The 19,325-nt window shown below is 40.1% G+C and overlaps 2 protein-coding genes across 2 annotated transcripts in view; both read left to right on the top strand.

Annotated features, from left to right (window-relative positions):
• The window catches only part of LOC307047234 (uncharacterized protein), a 323,132-nt gene extending 319,449 nt beyond the window's left edge, over window positions 1-3,683 (top strand). Inside the window, exons 3-4 of the mRNA XM_079694083.1 lie at window positions 3,340-3,457; window positions 3,561-3,683. Coding sequence (XP_079550209.1) covers window positions 3,340-3,457; window positions 3,561-3,656 — 214 coding nt within the window. The 3' untranslated portion in view covers window positions 3,657-3,683. The remainder of the gene's footprint in view (window positions 1-3,339; window positions 3,458-3,560) is intronic.
• Window positions 3,684-4,067: 384 nt separating this feature from the next.
• LOC307045986 (uncharacterized protein) lies at window positions 4,068-7,619 on the top strand. The gene is made up of 7 exons (XM_079692074.1): window positions 4,068-4,081; window positions 4,316-4,587; window positions 4,831-5,017; window positions 5,111-5,371; window positions 5,517-5,688; window positions 5,897-6,045; window positions 6,288-7,619. Exons 3-7 carry the CDS (start codon window positions 4,858-4,860, stop codon window positions 6,440-6,442), a joined length of 897 nt encoding a protein of 298 aa, XP_079548200.1. The 5' UTR covers window positions 4,068-4,081; window positions 4,316-4,587; window positions 4,831-4,857; the 3' UTR covers window positions 6,443-7,619.
• The last annotated feature ends 11,706 nt before the right edge of the window (window positions 7,620-19,325 follow it).

The following is a 19,325-nucleotide window of genomic DNA, read 5'->3' as shown; positions in this document are numbered from 1 at the left end:
ACTGCCACGGGTGGCACCAACCAGGTGGAATTTTGCATCAAGATTGGTGTGCACTGTCTTTGAAAAAAAGGATGCTCTTAAGGATCTGTTTGACTACATAGTTGAACACCACGAGGAATTTGATGATGCTGCCATTCTCAGTGCTGATGGCTACCTATCAAACCTGGGCAACTTTGAATTTGGATTTTTCCTTTCAACTTTTAACGAGGTATTTGCGCATGCAGATGTGCTCTTTGACATCTTACAGAACAAGTCATTCGACATACAGTTTTGTCTGACAAGGGTGGAAGAGTTTTACATTTGCATTGAAGGGCAGAGGGATCGTTTTGGCCAAATATATGATGAGACTGTGCAGGACACCGGCCTGCCAACTGGACGGAGAGCCCACGGAGATTCTCGCTCACACTACAAGAAGCTGCACAATGGCATTCTTGAGAACATTTTAAATCAGGTGCAAAATTGGTTTAAAGATCACGAAAAATTGTCATTCCTTTCTCTTCTGGACCCTCAACAGTTCACCAGCTTTAACAGCAACTTCCCTGAAACTGCATTCGCAAGCCTCACAGAGAGCTACGGGCCGCACTTTGACTTGCCTCGGCTGAAAACAGAACTGTCTGTGATGTATTGTATGACAGATTTTCAGGGAAAGAACCCATCTGACCTCCTTTTCTTTTTCCAACGAAAAGAACTTTGTGACAGCATGCATCAACTATATGCACTGATATGTCTGGTTGTGACGATCCCCGTCACCACTGCATCTGTGGAAAGGAAATATATGGAAACATATGCACGGAACAGAACAGGACAATCCCGACTCTCTACATTAGCTTCCATGGCTATTGAAAGGCAACTTCTTTTGGATCTGAAAAGTACTGATCAGCTTTATGACCGGGTGATCGAAAAAGTCATCCAAAAGGACAGGAGTATGGATTTCGTCTTTAAGTGATGATGACCATTGGTGAGTGAGACTACTTTTTATTTGCTGGTTATGCATCTCGTTGAGCTGGTTGCATTTTGTTTCCACACACTTTTTGATGAATGGTTCGTTAATGTCTGTCTTGAGTGTAGTATGCGTTGTTGTGCATTTAAAGAGCTTACGAAATGCTTTTAGCACCTGTTAGTGGGCTTAGTATATGATAGAGGTTGCATTTGTATTGTGAAATGTGCCATATGTTTTTTTTATTATTGATGTATTTTTTAATAAATCACGATTATAACAGCATACAAATATTGTCAGTTAGTAATGATCGTTCGTAGCTCTGGAAACAACAACTTCGGTAATTTCCGGCGGTGACGTCATGAGTAGAACACAGCTGAGTAGAACACAGCAACAAAGGATGCACAACGACAAAACGCGAAGAATAATCGGCAAGCGATGTGTGGTATGGGGATGTGGGGCCGTCTCCAAATCTGGCTATGGGATGTTTTTGTGGCCAAAAAATTATCAAATGTCGCGTATATGGACCAAACAAGTGCGTCGTACGAGGGCGGACTTTGCTGGTCCAGGTAACCCGGGGTCGATGAAACCTACAATTTGTGGGCCGCACTTTGAAAGATCGTGTTTCGACCAGTCCACAATGCTCGCTAAGGAAATTGGATTAAAAAAGAATTTCAAACTGAGCAAAGATGCTGTTCCAACAATACTGCCAAGACCCCAAATGCCAGCACAAGCCACCACGCCGATTCCCACACGTCCCCCGATGCAGAGTCCTCCACTAAAGAGACGGTGAAATGCATTTGCCAAAAGGGAGAGAGCGAAGGTAAGCCGTGCTAATGGCTTTAAGCATAAAGCCTGAATCAAAATGACATGTCAAATCTCACACATTTATGAGTTGATGAAGTCATGATGCCATATATGATTCACTTTGCCCACAGCATTTATAGTAAAAGTATACCTCATAGGCCTACAACCGCTTCAAATTATGAAAAATGTCAATATTATTACATAGGTATTGGAAATGTTGTTCAATGAAGCCACTGACAGAACTGAGGATAGCGACAATCTATTGGACATCCACACTGGGGAGGAAGCTGTGTCTACACCAGTAAGTATACAGAACGGACTGTGTAAAAATACAATTTGTATCTTCATCACACATACATAATTCATATATTTAATTGTTTGATTTTATAGCATTGCTCTCTCAATCAATTCAACCACATGTTGTATTTTGAATGTTATTAGATATTATATTATGTATAAACTTGTGTTACCTTATTTACTAACGGTATCTCCGTAGTAAAACCATAGTTTCGGGTTTCTGACTTGGCTCGTTGTCAGCCGGTGACCAGCTGCCCAGACATTTCGAGGGGAAAAAGCATGAAAACGGGGCTTCGGGTGCCGTGGGAAGAACCTCCGTGTATTCACGTTCTTCACAGTAATCAGTTAAATTGTCACTGCATTGGATAGGCCTACAGACCAGCGCCATATAGATAGAATACAGACTACGGGGCTATTGATAGCTTGTCAATCTTATGTTTTTGAAAGTAGGCTAATACATTAACTGAAGGGGCTGGGCCGGGAGAGGGCGAGGCCTGCGTCAGAGGTCCACTCATCAGACAAGCTCCATGAGAAAACCGTAATGAAAAAGTTTAGCAATGTTACGACTAGCATAATTTGCCCATGGCTGTGATTGACAACCTGGACAGCCAGTTAGGAGCTAGAATGCCAACCTAGAGAGTCAATCAGAACCTAGAACGGGCTGCAGGGCTGGCCAGACTATTATATTGTGCATAAAGTTAGATGCATTAGGATAGTCATATGCTCATGATATTCCAAGTTAAATTATATAATATTATCATTTTAAATAATAATATTCAATAATATTAAATAATAAGGACAGAGATTTGTTGCCAATTCACTATTGCATTTATTTTATAGGCCTGAATTAGACAAGCAGTTCCTTTCCGAATTTTGATATTGATATAATATTGTTAATTTAATTGATTGCTGATGTTCTTCTTATGCAGTTGACCCTGAGGAAAGTGAGACAGCTGCAGTTTTGGCTTGACTTTGGGGAATCTAGCCATAACAGTATATTAGCATGGATGTATAATTTATCTGTAGGCTACAAGGGTGGTCCGCACGCGTGGGCCGGTGCGTCTGAATGTCCCGGGCTGAATTTGTATCCCAGTCCGCCCATGCTTTCGTATCTCTCTTCATACCTTCGCACTTAGCCTTGGCCATCACATTTTACACACACACAGACTCCAAAACCCACAACCCCTTGCGGCTGCTACTCTTGAAGTGACAGGCCAAGCCTGTAACACTTTCAATACAATTTCAAGCTAGTTTCAAAAATGTATTTGTAAAGTTGTGCTGTGTTTTGTACATTTCAGAATGAAATTGATGTGCAAACGGACCCCCCTCCACGAATACACCACAAGTCCATACAGGCACGACCACGTTTCAGGTCAGCTGGACAGCAAGTTCGAATCCATGTTGGTTGTTCCAAAGGTCAGTATCATAATATTTAAATATTGATATGTAAGATACAAATACACATACATGTAACATGCGTATATATATCATTATATAATATTATATATAATATTTTCAGGAATTGAAGTCAAACCAACTGGGTGTACTGTTGGGACACAAACACATGATGACACAAGTACTGTGGATGCTGGGATTCAGTGCAACCTTTAGCTAAACCTCCCTGAAAGGGACATCATTGATGAGGAAAAAGAGCTTGAGGCCGACAATAGCCAACATGAAGAGGATAATCAAAATGATCATCTTTATAGCCCATCAGACGTGGAATCTGATTCGTCAACTGATGAGTATTGTCTTGTCATGTTTTTTTAAATGTTGCTACATTATCATTATGCAGGGTCGGATCCAGCCATTTATTGCAGACTTGATCATTTTACTCTTTGTCCATTTCACAGGGACAGTGACAACCAGGACGACAATAATCCTCTTTGGAGTAAGCTTCTGCTTGTGTTCATGTCTTCCCTGATGTCACTATTCACCCATTGTCCGATGTGTAAAGAGAACTCGCCAGGTCGCCTTCTGAGAACAATGGGCACATTTGTAGAAATCGATCAAAACTGCAAAACATTGTGGTTTTCAAAGGTAATATATTAAAATGATGACCATGCGAAATATGTATTCGAGAATGATATTTGTGGCCATGATTGACAGGTGGTCCTATTCATGAGATACAGGTTGTATAGTATGATAGAAAAATGTAATGAATATATTTTTCTCACAGGTCATGGCAGAATCAACCTTTAATTGATAAAACTCCTGCTGGAAATCTGCTGTTGTCAGCAGGAATTCTTTTTGCGAGTACATCACCAACAAAAGTGCTGAGGGTACTGAAATCCATCAACTGCTACACCATCACAACAAAGACATTTCTGAATCATCAGAAGAAATTCCTTCAACCTGCAATCAAGACAGTCTGGACCAAGAATCGGAACAACATTGTGCAGAAACTGAAGGAGACGAACAAACACAAAGAACTGGTGTTAGGAGGGGATGGACGCTGTGATAGCCCTGGTCACTGTGCCAAGTATGGATCCTATACCATACAAGATCTCACAATAAACAAGGTGTTAGATGTTCAATTAGTGCAGGTCAGTATTAGTGAATGTATCCTATGTTATGAATAGCCTCCTCCAAATACTTTATAGCCAAACACAGCTGAGAATATTTTCTATCGAACCCAAGACAATATCATTTCAGGAGTGTTTTTTTTTTGGCCGATGCATTTCAAGCTCAAAGCATTAACCATGTTCACAAATATGACCGCTGAATATCAAATGCTCTATGATAGCCATCTTTATAAAATATTATGTGTGTTCTGAATGTATTTCCAGAGTAATGAAGTCCCTTCAAGTGTCCACATGGAAAAAGAGGGGCTTGTGCAATGTGTCCAGTTCTTGGAGAGTGAAAACCTCGTCATGAAGACAATTGTGACAGACAGACACACACAGACCAACAAATGGCTGAAGGAAAACCAAGAACATGTGAACCATTGGTTCGACGTTTGGCACCTTGCAAAAAGTAGGTTAATTTTTTTAACTATAGTAGAATTATAATTCTCCATTTCACTCCAATTAAAAAAAAAAATAAAATACTGAACTTTCTATTTTATAGACCTAAAACAACAACTGGTAAAGCTTGCAAAGGACAAGCAATGTACCGATATTGGGGAATGGATACAATCCATTCTGAACCATTTGTATTGGTGTGCCGTATCAACTCCGGATGGAAATGGAGAAATGATTGCTGAAAAATGGCTGTCCCTCAACAAACACATTATAAACATTCACACCAAACATGGCAGAGTGTTCGAGAAATGTGCCCATGGTCGGCTGCCTGCAGCTCAGAACCGCAAGAAAAAATGGCTCAAAGCAGGTAATAATATTTTCTACGACAATGGACCACTCATCAAATGTTGTGTTGGAATGTTTTTGTGTCTTCAGTAAAGAAAAATAATATGCAGTGAAGAACTAATATTTTTTCTATTATCGTGTATCCTATTTTGATTGTGTATTTTCAGATTCAGTGCCAGCACTAAAGCTGAATAAAGTTGTCAGCCAGAAAGCTTTTGTCAGAGATGTCAAGAAGATGTCACCTTCACAGCAAACCTACGGGGTGGAAGTATACCACAGTATAGTGAACCAGTTTGCCCCAAAGATGTATGCATACTCGCAAACTGGCATATATTGCAGGTAAAGTATAATATGAATCTCATCAGAAAATACTAGAGACTTCAACTTTATTTGCTTATTTATCTATTTGCCAAGTTCTTCTTTTTTGGGAGTTTCCCCTCTCCTTTAGTGAGATCTATGGGTTTGTGTGCATGTAAATGGCCTAGAAACGCTATGAAATCTCTCTCTCTCTTTCTCTCTCTATACAATAAATGTATTTATTTTGTAGGTTGATCCTAGCAGCACTGCACTACAATGAGAACTCTGGCAGGAGGCATGCCAAAACCAGTACAGGACAACTCCAATACACTGTGAAATTCCCCAAAGCAAAGAAAGGTGGTCATGTAGTTAGACGTGTGAATACAGCAGCTACATATGGTAAGAAAGTGAAAGTGAGAGAATAATAACATTAATTATACCGTTTTACCAAATTAATGAAAAACATTCAATCTTGGACAACATTATTGTGTAAATATTGAAAATTGAGCTATGTGAGAATGGAGTGTACAGTTTCAACTACAATGATTAATTATGCAAAGTGCCTCAGGGCATGCTATGCATAATTGGGGGACTAGAAAATATAGTATATAATTCTTGATTATAAAACATATTTTTTGCAGAGTATGTTACTGAACTCTTGACCGAGACTCTACGCTTGTGCGAACATTTTTTCGATGAGGAACCTTTCGATGTCCCAGATCCACTCAGCAGTCGATGGGAAAAACCTGACAAGAGAGAGGTTGTTGCGCTGTTTAGAAGCAGATTTAATCACTGAACTGACAATCAGTTTTGTTATTGACTCTAATCAAGTGCTGGATACTTGAACGACGTGTAGATGTCAGATGGAAACGTCGCCTGGATCTTTTTAATGGCACATGATGGCAGTGGGATTCTGTGGTTCTTATCAAGTATTCCCCAGCAAAATCTCACTAGCTGGCGGTATGCCACATAGCGATACATTCTGTAAAATACAAGATCATAAATGTCAATGGTAAATCACTTCAACCTTATTTGCTTATTTATCTATTTTTTCTGTAACTTTGCCAGAGTGACCCAAAAATAATAACCCCAAAAAAATGACTTCCCAAAAATACATCAAGTTTCTGAGCTCTACAAATTTGTGAACACAAGTAACTTACTCATTACGTGGCTGATCACCTGCTTGTTGTCTGTCCCTCTTTGAATAATGATGGTAGGCTGTCTGCAACACCCAAAAACATCCAGACAATTTGATTGGAATCCTGGGTGATCTATTACGCAGGTTATGTTTGCACCATCTCCCTCATATTCATTGAATTCCTCCATTTTGGCCACCATGACATCCTTTTCTTGGCAGCATTGGCACTCTTCAATTGTTTCCATGATTGTACATTTTTCACATGTACACCTAAATGTAAAAAAGATAGTTGAGAAATAATTGCATTTTTAGGAGGAGACCTACTTCTGTGGTGAGTTCCAAGCCTAGCAGAGTGTGATGCAGTTACCTGAGCCAAGTGTCTATGAATTATAATCAAATGTATACCAGTAAATGGTAAATGGACTGTACTTATATAGCTGCTATGTATTATTATTTATTTACTATATATGAACATCTCTATGAATTATAATCACATGTATACCAGTCTGTGTTCTGTTGCCTGAGCCTAGTGTGCCTGCTATGTATTATTATTTATTTACTATATATGAACATCTCTATGAATTATAATCAAATGTATACCAGTCTGTGTTCTGTTGCCTGAGCCAAGTGTGCCTGCTATGTATTATTATTTATTTACTATATATGAACATCTCTATGAATTATAATCAAATGTATACCAGTCTGTGTTCTGTTGCCTGAGCCAATGTGCCTGCTATGTATTATTATTGATTTACTATATATGAACATCTCTATGAATTATAATCAAATGTATACCAGTCTGTGTTCTGTTGCCTGAACCAAGTGTGCCTGCTATTTATTATTATTTATTTACTATTTATTGAGAATCTCTATGAATTAAAGTCAAATGTATACCAGTCTGTGTTCTGTTGCCGCACCGGATCTCCGCCAAATCCAGGTTTGAATCTACAGAAGGTCCAGTTGTGATAGACACGCTTCGCCACTGGATTTCAAACCTTTTTTATCCATAGACTGTATATATAAAGGTTTTATCCCAATAATTATAAAGGAGTGCCATGGAAATATGTGTTTACATAAATTGTGATCAAAACGTTTGAGACCCACTGAGATAACTTAGACTAAAGTGAACTATCTAAACACTCAAGAGTCCTTTACCTCACTGAGCTGTAGTTATCAGCCTCTCCAACACACTCTCACTCCATAATCGTCCAGGAGCGACGTTTGGTCAGGGTCCTGTGGCGTGCAGTTGTGATGCTCCTAGGCTCCTTGAGCTTCATAAAGGGACGCAAATAGCTTTCAACTGATTGCAATGTATTCCCATCTGCGGCGGGATTTGACGCTCATGGAAGCACGGCATTCGTTTGTGTCGGCTGCCCTTAAAGGCAATGTGAGCGTCCATTCCCATTGGATAACGGAGAATTGTACACCCGGAAGTAAGTATTCCCCTTACTGTCGATTGATTTTACAGTGATATCTGCACTACTCATCGACTAAAAAACACCAGATTATCCTTGTTAATTACACAGCATTGATTGGTTTAAATTGTGTGCAATGCTTTTGTATTTTTCCCCTTCGATTCGGAGAAACAAATATTTTTTCGGAGTAAAGGATGGCAGAAGACACTACACTACCCAGAATCCCCAGCTATCGTTTAGGACTACACCATTTGCTCTGTTTGACAAGCCCCTTGATTAGTTCTCAAGCTCTGTGATTGGTTGACCTCCAACTGCATTCCATTCACTCCAATGGCTGGCGTCTATGTCACGTGATCTTCAAATTTCTCCCTGAAGAAAAAAAAAAAAAGTCCGAACTTCTTTTTATTCTCGGTGGAAAATGCCTATTTTAAAGTTAGTTTGGCCATTAAAATGCGTTTTGATGTCATTTGATGCGAGAAATATGAGTTGTTATTTCAGATTATGTGTGCAGTGGATGTACATGATCTTTCGTACTTCAGGAAATTGTGTCCATACAATGTTTTCATTGTTACCAAGGTGGTTGCTAGCGACGCTGCTATCAATATTATTTCTGTTATGTTGTGTAACTGTTTAATGGTGTTATCTTTATTGCTACCCCCTTCCCCGTCAATGTATCGTGTTGGTCCACAGCGCAAACGTATTAGTTTAACAAGATCTGCATCTAAAATTGTGGCATAGATACGTTATTTTCCCCAGTTTCAAATTTGTTTATTATTATTTTTTAACCGCAAGCCGTTATAGTCACGGAGGAGAAGGACACAGCTGTGTCCCAATTCAACGGCCGCATCCTCCTGAGACCGCATACGTCACTTCCGCCAAACGAAGGCTGTCCCAATTTTTAAAAAAGACAAGACTCCTCCGAATGCGGCCCGCAAATGCAGCTTTCTTTCCCCAGATTTAGAGGATACATCTGATGTACACTCCGCGGTGTACCATATCCCAGGATGCAACGGGTGACGGTGACGAATGAGTTTAAAAAAAAATATATGGCTTGTAACGTCCCTTCAACGGCTACAACGGTTTCAGCTGGATTCGTTTTTAAATGTACTCATCCAAATAGTAAACGACATGAAAGAAAAGTAAACCTATTTCATTTGTGTGTTTAAATATACGGGCAATTGGAGATGTCTTCTTTATATTACAAACATAAAATAATATGAAGTGAAAATATTTCTAAACCCTGTTTGGTTTTCAAATAGTTCGGATTCATTATAAAGCAAATTTATTTATTTAACTGCTTTTGTTTTACAAATCTTACTGCGACAATTTTGTTTTGATAGGGAGCAAGGAGCAGACTGCGCAATTTATCCAGATGCACGGGGAGAATGAAGCCCTCTTCACGGGGGCCTGTTGCGACCTCGGGAAATTAATTTAAACATATTATATAACACCAAAATAAGTACAGCTAGATCTGACTCCATATTGAACAGTTTTGAAAACAATTTTGAAAACAGTTTTGAAAACAGTTTGAAAATATTTTGCCTAGGGTCAGAAATTATTACCGGTGTCGGTACCAGATGTGTTCGGGGTACCATATGTGTTCGGGGGCCGTCTCTTACCAATGACGTCACGCATTGTACGCATTGTGATTGGCTGTACGGTAATTTACCCAGGGGTGCTCGGGGGCAAATCACATCTACAGATCATGACGAACCGAATTGAATTATTCCTATGCTCCTAGCGTGTGAAAATGTTTGTGAAAAACATGTTAAAAAAACATGAAAACGGAGCAATGGCTGTACGCCATTGGCTGTACGGCAACTCAAGAGGACCATCATACACGGTCGAATTCCGAACATTTAAACATAGCCTACACTTCATTCTTTACTTTGTCCGTTATTATATGTAGAAGATGAACTACCTCTCTGAAAGGTCCCAATGTGTTCATTTTGATGGGCTGTCTTCTGAGTGGTTAAACATCACTAAAGATTTTCTGACTTCTGACTGCTTTGGATATATAATTACACCACAATAAGGTTTTACTATCACAGTGCACTGAGATTTGTGACAAACTGTAAAGCACTTACGCATCACTGTACACTGTAAACCAAGGCGGTTTTGCCATCACTTACTGTACTGAGGCTCAGTCACTGGTACATTTTCATTTAGAAAAGCCATGTTGGATAAAGTACCATCTTATATCTGCTCCCTGATCTCTCGGCAAATTGAAAGTACTTATTGCCTGAGATCTCATGCTGTGGTTTTATTAAATGTGCCAAGTGCTAGGACTGTCTTAGGGAAGAAAGCTTTTAGATGTGCAGCTCCACTAACTTGGAACAGTCTGCAAAAAGAATGTAAAATTACCAAGCTGGTACCACTACATGTTTTTAAAGCTCGGTTGGATGCTCCACAGTCAGATGCTGTTGGTACCTGTACATGTGGATAGATATGTAAATTGTAATCCCTGTATTTTTTGCTGTATGATGTCCTTTTGTTGTTCTGTTGTTTATGTTTTTATGTCTTCATGTGGAACCTACTGCTGCAGGTCTCCCTTGAAAAATAGATCATTGATCTCAATAGGATTTTACCTGGATAAATAAAGGTTTTGAATTGAATGTCGAGCATTAACTGCAAGTCACTCAAATGCATAAACTGGAGAATAATTATGTTACAAGTGTTACAGAAAACATATCCAAGTGTAACAAACATCCAGTATTAACCTTACTGTTTTTTTACTAACAGTAACCAACTAATAATTTTCATGAAGTGCATATTTATTCCAAACTCACAATATATATATATATATATATATATATATATATGTAATAAAACATAATGCACAATGGTACACAGTATCCAAACTCTTTAGGCACTGGTCAGAGGCATTCATGTAAAGCAGATCACCAGAATCCAATACTGGTAAAAACGTTGCAGAGATCAAATGTTTCCTTGTCTGAAAGGAGAAACCTAATTTTAAAACAACATTTTCAGTGTGTGACTTGAAAGATAAGTTCTGATCAATAATAAAACCTAGATATGTGTATGTAGTGACCCTTTCAATGTCAATGTTAGTCCCTTGAACAGTACAAATGTTGGGGAGAAAATAAGTTAACTTTTTGCGTTTTGAGAATATCATGAGTTTGGAGTTGTCTGCATTTAATACTAACTTGAGTTGAGATAAATGGGATGGAATAACATCAAAGGCAGACTAGAGGAAATCAAGACTTGCTCTATAGAAGAGGATGAACAATAAATAACAGTATCATCTGCATAAAAATGGAAAGCAGCATTTGAAAGATTATTCGAGATTATTTACATACAGTATATGGTGAAATTATTGGTCCTAATATGGAACCTTGGCGCACACCCTTTCAAATCAAATCAATCAAATCAAGTTTTATTTATATAGCACATTTATAAACGATTTTTGGTCGAGCCAAAGTGCTGTACAAATAATAAAAAATACCCTACAGTAAAGACATTTTACAGCTAATACAACAGCAGTTTGTTCAGAATATCAGTATGAGAAGAAAACGACACCATTTGTCCTTAGACCCTCACATCGTACAAGGAAAAACTTCAAGAGAAAACCCACAGTTTAAAGGGAAAAATGGGAGAAACCTCGGGGAGAGCAACAGAAGAGGGATCCCTCTCCCAGGACGGACAGACGTGCAATAGATGCCGTGTGTAAATCGAGGAGATAATACATTTGCAACATAGGTAGACCAAATGTTAGGAAATGCATGCGTCTATAATAATAGGATGAATCCACGAAGATGTCAACAATCCTGTGGGAGCCTTCAGGGAGGCAGCACGACGAGACCCAGGCAGGACCGCAGAGACAGGTTCAGCCACGACCCGAAGTCCACGACTTAATCCAGAACTCAGGATAGAGGATCCAGGATGCGGGACCACAGCAAGAGGATCAGCCTCGACTCAAGATCACATCAAGACACAAAAGAAGAAACATTTGGCTGGGTTAATCGGAACATGAGAATACACAGATTCAGACAGACAGAAGGAAGAACAAGCACTCCCTTTGGAGTGATTTTTTTTAAATATTGAAGTTAAATGCATCAATCTGGTGCACTTTGAGAGCAAAATGAAGAGATATATGGATACCTCTCAACATACATATGAAACAACTGTAAACAGATTTACTTTGTCTTTATGGATTCGATTGTGGACTTGATTGTGATTGCTGCACATTATCCCTTACTTAATAAATACTTTTTTTGATCATCTATTATATAGAAAAGTATATCATATTGATATATAATATATAATTTATTGATAATATATAATATAATCAAATATAACAATCAAAACGAAATAAGTAGTATTAAGTATTAGGGCTAAGAAAATATTGTACATGTGAAATAGTTGTATGTATTGATTTAAATTGACATGCATACGCTAAGAAAAATAGTCCGTTGTTACTGTTTGAACTAACGTACCAACGGCACTGAACATATTACATATTACCTACCATATTACGTTTTATACTTCTTACCTTCGATTTCTCTTGTTCTTCTCCTCATTCGTCTTTGTTTTTCTTCAAGTTTTATTGTATTTCTTCAAGTTTTTATCTTGTTGGTCGAATGCACTTAAGCGTCAGCTAAATACAATGTAATGTAATGATCAAAAAACCCCTCTATACTCTAGACAGCGTGGGTAAATTACCGTAGAGCCAATCACAATGCGTGACGTCATTACATCGTGACGTCGTGACGTCACTGGTAAGAGACGGACCCCGAACACATATGGTACCCCGAACACATATGGTACCCCGAACACATCTGGTACCGACACCGGCACTTGTGAATGCAGCTGGTTGCTAGGTGACGGGGGCGGCAAAATGTAGGGGTAACTGCCGGTGACGTACAAGGACATGCTCCGTAGACCTCCCGCGTGTGATGTAACATGGGGGAGAGCGGCCGGTCTAAAGTATGAATAAACATGGATCACAATGCTAGTTTTGACACAGAAGAGGTTGAAAATATATATTGGAATGCATATGATTATAATTATGAGCCTGCTATGCGTCCAAGAGACCAGGAGCAGCCAAGGACTTGAAGAAATAACGGCCATCGGCGAGAAATGGAGCTTTGGTGTGTGGAGAACCAGTGGAGAACAGAGCAGTTGTCTTGGTGAGTGACCGGCGTTAGCTACAGACAGCTGTTAGCTAACGTCGGTCACATCAGAACATTGTAAAGTTAGCTATCATATATCAGGCTATAACTAAAGTAGTATTGATAATATAGTAATGTTACTGGCAGGACTATTGACACTGATCCATAACAGAAACGAATGTGCAAGTATCAGCCGTATCTCGCGTTACCTAATGCAGGGCTGCCAACATTTGAGTTCAGCTTGGAGTGTTTTTTTTCTTTTTTGGTGAATCGAAAAAAGAAACCATGTCCATGTGTACAGTGTTACAAGTGTATTGAACATGTACAAACTAGGGTTTCCCATTAAAGTACCGGGCGCTACAGTGGAATACGCACATACACAGTGTACCCACGACTCTTACAATGAAGGCTCGATAATCAGCTCACAGCATATACAATGACATATACAGTAGGTGTAAGCAAAAGTAAAGTGCTATTTTACATGTGGGGGGTCCGGGGGTATGCTCCCCCGGGAAGATTTTTTTTTTCGATATTGAAGTTAAATGCATCAACCTGGTGCACTTTGAGAGCAAAATGAATTTATTGATACATCTCTCAACACCCATATGAAACAGAACTGTAAACAGATTTTCTTTTTCTCTATGGATATTTTACAAATCACTCCCCTTTTAAACTGTATTCTTGTTTTACTGTCATAGTATTTCATAACTGTTTTTCATTTATTCTCATAAATGGTGACCAAAACGTTTGAGACCCACTGAGATAACTAGACTAAAGTTAACTATCTAAACAGAGAGTCCCTAACCTCACTAAACTGTAGTTCTCTCAGTCTGACAGGACAGAGCTCTCCTTTTCCTTGTTTTAGAAACAGCTTCTAATATCCGTTAGCGCAGCTAGCTAACCAGATGCTAACAACAACAATGCAAATAGTGAGTTTGGTAGAAATATACTGTATAATAGTAAAGTTATTCAAAATGATGCCATAATTATTGAAGATTTTACATTATAAATATTGCCCAAAATTATTCAATAGCATATTCTTCCAAACTCCTTGCTGTAGTATGACCAACATAACACTATTGATGTGTGTAATGAGTTTGGTAGTAATAAGCTGTATAATAGTGATTGAATATTATTGTATTCTCTTTTTTCGGCGCGTATTGGCTTTTTTTTTATCAAAATGTGATTGTAGTTAGTTGTCAACCTTACCACGGCACTTAGGAGACGTCATTTGTGTCTGAATAACGTGCGAGGCTGGGTCCTCAGGAGGCTGGGTCCTCAGGAGGCTGGGTCCTCAGGAGGATGCGGCCGCTGAATTGGGTTATGGCTAGAAAGGATCCGTCTAATGTAAATATGACGTCACGTTTTCGTTCTAACTCTCGTTGTAATCGGAGCGGCTCGGTTGTAATCGGAGCGGCTCGGAAGCGCAGTCACGTGGCTGAATGTTTACGTTTGGGATGGCGAGAAACTAAACTATATTAAGTATGTAAATACTTGTTAGTGGTCTTGCTGTTGAAAGAAGAATGACAACACTGTAGATCAGCAACACTATGGTTTATTTTGTATTCACAGGCAAGTCAACGTTGTTGCAGTAAAAGTCCCAAGATAGCTCCTGGTGCAATAAAATATATGTTGCATGTTACTGCTGTAGATGTGTTTACCTCTTTTATATCCCGTTGGGTAGTTTAATCTGCAGCAATGCATCATATTCTATAATATCATCATATATGTGTAGCTTTGTCTCTGTCGTATCTTTCAAAAGTAAAGTGAAACAGCTGTTTTCAGTTTTGTGATGTATTTTCCAGCTGATCCAAGAGGCTTTTTAAACACCTTACTTGGCTTAAGAGGGAGGGGAATTTTCTCAACACATAAAGGAACACTTTATCCTTCAGTTTATCACAAACATTACATCAACACATTTGGAGATCCTAATTTGAATTCAGTCTGTAATTTGATATTAAGGTTTTAATAATGAAATGAGGTCATGAATCGAGTTCAAGGTTAAGATCATCTGTATTATCCTATGTACAAAAATTGACATACAACATTAATATAACAGTAACGAATAAAACAAAATAACATTATGCAACTCTGATCTTCTTGCTGATACTTTTCAAAGTTACTTTTACATTTGCTCTACTTCTCCTGCTACTGTTTGCTCTGCTTTCAAGTTCTCTTTCAACTCTGCTCTTTACTCTGCTTTCCCTGTTTCCTCTGTTCTCCTCTCCTCATCTTCTCCTCAGACTATCCTCCTTTTGCTGTATCCTCTCCTCTCCTGTTCTCCTCTCCTCATACTCTCCTCCTTTTGCTGTCTCCTCTCCTCTGTTCTCCTCATCTCCTCTCCTCCTCAGACTCTCCTCCTTTTGCTGTTAGATATTTAGACTGTAATGACAGCTTATGATATACTTTTTATAACTACATAAATCACATGCAATGGATTAAAAACGTTGTTTTACTTACCACCTCTTTACAGCTCCATTCATCTCCAAACTTCCAACATTCACCTGGCGGTGGTGCCTTGGATGAAAACAACTTTTGATATGATACAATACAACAACAATAGTTAACACCTATCCACAGCAATAAGCACAATGAGAAGACTAATGGTCTCTTTTATACCAATTTCTATTGGAGTGAAATGAACTGTGCCATGTCACATAGGATTGGAATGGATGATTGGCTGTGTTTTGTGAATATAGAGGAGATGGCAAAAGTAAATATACTTTGTTCTTACCTAAAGCATCTATCCTCCTCTTCGTACCCCTGCCTGCTCCTCCCGCATTAGACTCTGGGGACTTAGCTTTTAAAATCTTGTTCAAGCTGTCCACTCTGTAGTTGGATCTCATGACCTCAGCTTTATGACCCACCCGGCCTGAAAAAGGGTGTCTACGATGGCTGGTACTGAGAGGTGTTATGGTCCTCTTCTGCCTTTTGTGTTTGGGGGGCGTGAAGGTGAGACGAAGACTACTGTCATGTGGGGTGTGTTGCTTTACGCCCTCCAAAAGATAATTTAGTCTTGATATCACTGTACACATGAACGTCTCATCCTGTAGGTGGTATGTGTGCTCAGTAATTTCCCGCAACAAGGTCCCACACTGCTGTCGTTTACTATCTCTTGAGGACTTTGAGTGGTTACCACTGCTCTGATTACAACGAGAGTTAGAACGACGTCTCTTCCCGCGTCCCGCCCACCCCGACCCTTTCCGATTACAGCCGAGCCGCTCCGATTACAACGAGAGTTAGAACGAGAACGTGACGTCATATTTACATTAGACGGATCCTTTCTAGCCATAACCGCTGAATTGGGACACAGCTACAGCCTGCCCAGGTGGACGCGCGCGAACGCGACAACAAACGTAGCGTGCACATTCGAAAAATAGCTCACAGATGGTGAGCAGGTACCGCGGTTTTGAACTACAGTATTGAATTTGACAGAAAACAACAATGAAACGCCAGCAGGAGAATAGTCTAATGAGTTGGGTGAAAAAAAAGACAGGAGATGTGAGTTGGTTTATTCAGTAAATTAGCTCAGGATAATTGGATGTTCTGTCTACACCTGTTGATGTGAGGCTAATGCAGGATTTTCTAGCTTGATGCTAACGGCATTTAGCGGCAGTTACTCAACAAATTGCCACTTAAAATGTATCGTCAGAAATGTATGACAAGCAGACTGCTTGTTTAATGTTAGACTCACACCAATAGCTCAATATGATCATAACACGATTGCTTTCATATCAGAGATCAGATGAGGTGGAGCTGCCTCCAGCAATAGAGGATGAAGCAGAGAGCAGCAGCAGCAGCACGTATGTTGTATGCTGTAGTCAGGTGATTTAAATGTATCAATGAAAGGAAGAAGTGTAGGCTACATGATAAGAAGGGAATACAGTTTGAATAAAAGTAATACAGTCAATGTTTTATTACTTTGTAAAGTACAAATACTTTGTTACTGTACGATATCAATAACAATAATCCACAGGTCCTCTTTGCTCTAAAAAAAATGTGGGTGCCCCGAAAAAAGATTTCGGGGTAGGCTACTCGAGCAGCCCCCTGCCAAGGCAGTAAACCTAGGGGGAAACACTGCTATGTACCCATCTATGTTTACCTTTAGCTAGCGGCTAAGCTAGTGGGACGCTACGGAGCCCAGCTTTCCGCCCTCTGAAGCTTTTAGGGCCGACAGGGGGAGGAGAATGTCCCGCTAACGCTGTGTGTTTCACATTAACGGGACGCTATGGAGCTCAGGTATATGCCCTCTGAAGCTTTTAGGGCCGACAGGGGGAGGAGAATACAACACTGTGTGTATTTATCGCTAAGCTAGCGGCTAAGCTAGCTGGACGCTACGGTTCAGGTATCCGTCCTCTGAAGCTTTTAGGGCCGACAGGGGGAGGAGAATGTCCCGCTAACGTTGTTTTTGTGTGTTTCACATTAGTGGGACGCTATGGAGCTCAGGTATCTGCCCTCTGAAGCTTTTAGGGCTGACAGGGGGGGGAGAATACAACGCTGTGTGTATTTATCGCTAAGATAGCGGCTCATCTAGCTGGACGCTACGGTTCAGGTATCCGTCCTCTGAGGCATTTATGGCGGACATGTTGAGGAGGGTGTCCCGCTCCTGTGTTTGTGTGTGTAACGGAGCTCAGATGAGAGGGCTCTGATTACAGTTTTAATCCTCTGTCAAACTTCATGTTTTCTGCCATATTTGATGAGAGATAAAATGATTTTCTGCCACAGGAGTTTGACAGAGAATAACTGAAAAAGTACGCAGTAAAATAACTTCATAGTAGCCTACTTGTGGTAGAAGTCCAACTAGTACTGAGTCCAATAGTAAAGTACTTCATTGTATTTGTGGTAGTTGTCTAACTGAGTCCAACTCTGTGTAGATTGAACATCCAGTATTTCGGAGGGGCCCTAACGGGACCCTCCTCTTGAAAGAAAGGGATATAAGATAAAAACAGTTCTGAACTGTTTCCGCCAGTTCTTTAAGTTCGTTGTTCGCAAACAGCTTCTCTTTAGCTTTTGGCGGAAGGCGGCGACTCAAACAAACGAATCGTTTTGTGGGAGGAATCAGTTCATCTCGTTCACTTCAAAGATTCGTTCAAAAAGAACGAATCGTTCGCGAATGACCCATCACTAGAGCCTAGGAGCGTCACAACTGCACGCCACGGGACCCTGACCAAGTGTCGCTCCTGGACGATTATGGAGTGAGAGTGTGTTGGCCTCTCAGTCTGACTGGAGAGGACTCTCCCTCCAAATCATTGTAGAAACATCTTCTTCCGTTCGAGCAGCTAGCACCAGATGCTAATAACAACAGCGCTGGTACCGGTGCACCCTCCCTTTCTCCCTCGCTCGCTCCCACGCTCACTCGCACTTTGGCTGTGAGCTGCGGGTGCCAGATAAGCCAACATCCCCCATTTTCATCTCTTACAGCGCCCATCGTACAGGGCAAATGAAAAGTGTTACCGGGATGAAAAGGGTGTTACATTTACTTAATTATGAATGTTGTTACATCAATGCCGACAATTAGGATGAGCACCAACGGTCAAAACTATTTTTTCCCCTCCCAAAGCTGTCATCTGGCACCCTAGGCGAACATCTATAACGCCAGTGCGACGGGCCGGCCCTGGTCTCAGGTTACGTTGTAGGAAGTGTAGGTACAACGTTACATTTCCCGCCCCGCCGCAGTCATACAGTAGGCATGGAGAGCGGCGAGAAATATTTCCTCGGGCATCGAAAAGCGGAACTTAAATTCACATGTCTAAATGATGCCGTTGGAATCGAAATGTTGGAACGGATACCCAACCCTACTGAAAATGTAAATATATTCTGTTCCCGTCCGGACAAAGAATGACAGAAATAGAAGCAAGGCTCTCATCCATTATTCCACACAACTCAAACCAACACAAACTCAAGGGGTTACTTAAGCAGGCTGTTAGAGTGGTGTCTGGTTGATGACAGTTGCACTATGGGATACCATCAGAGATGATTTAGAGGGATGATTAA

The sequence above is a fragment of the Notothenia rossii genome, assembly GCF_949606895.1.
Source record: "Notothenia rossii genome assembly, chromosome: 7".
Taxonomy (NCBI): domain Eukaryota; kingdom Metazoa; phylum Chordata; class Actinopteri; order Perciformes; family Nototheniidae; genus Notothenia; species Notothenia rossii.
The sequence above is the reverse complement of the archived record's forward strand: the minus strand, read 5'-3'. Positions and strand labels throughout refer to the sequence as shown.

Bases quoted from the DNA above. Each gene is read 5' to 3' on its own strand.
- LOC307045986 (XM_079692074.1), top strand. From the start codon at position 4,858: ATGGAAAAAGAGGGGCTTGTGCAATGTGTCCAGTTCTTGGAGAGTGAA. The intron at 5,372-5,516 runs GTAATAATATTT...GTGTATTTTCAG, and splicing joins GAAAAAATGGCTCAAAGCAG to ATTCAGTGCCAGCACTAAAG. The intron at 6,046-6,287 runs GTAAGAAAGTGA...TATTTTTTGCAG, and splicing joins GAATACAGCAGCTACATATG to AGTATGTTACTGAACTCTTG.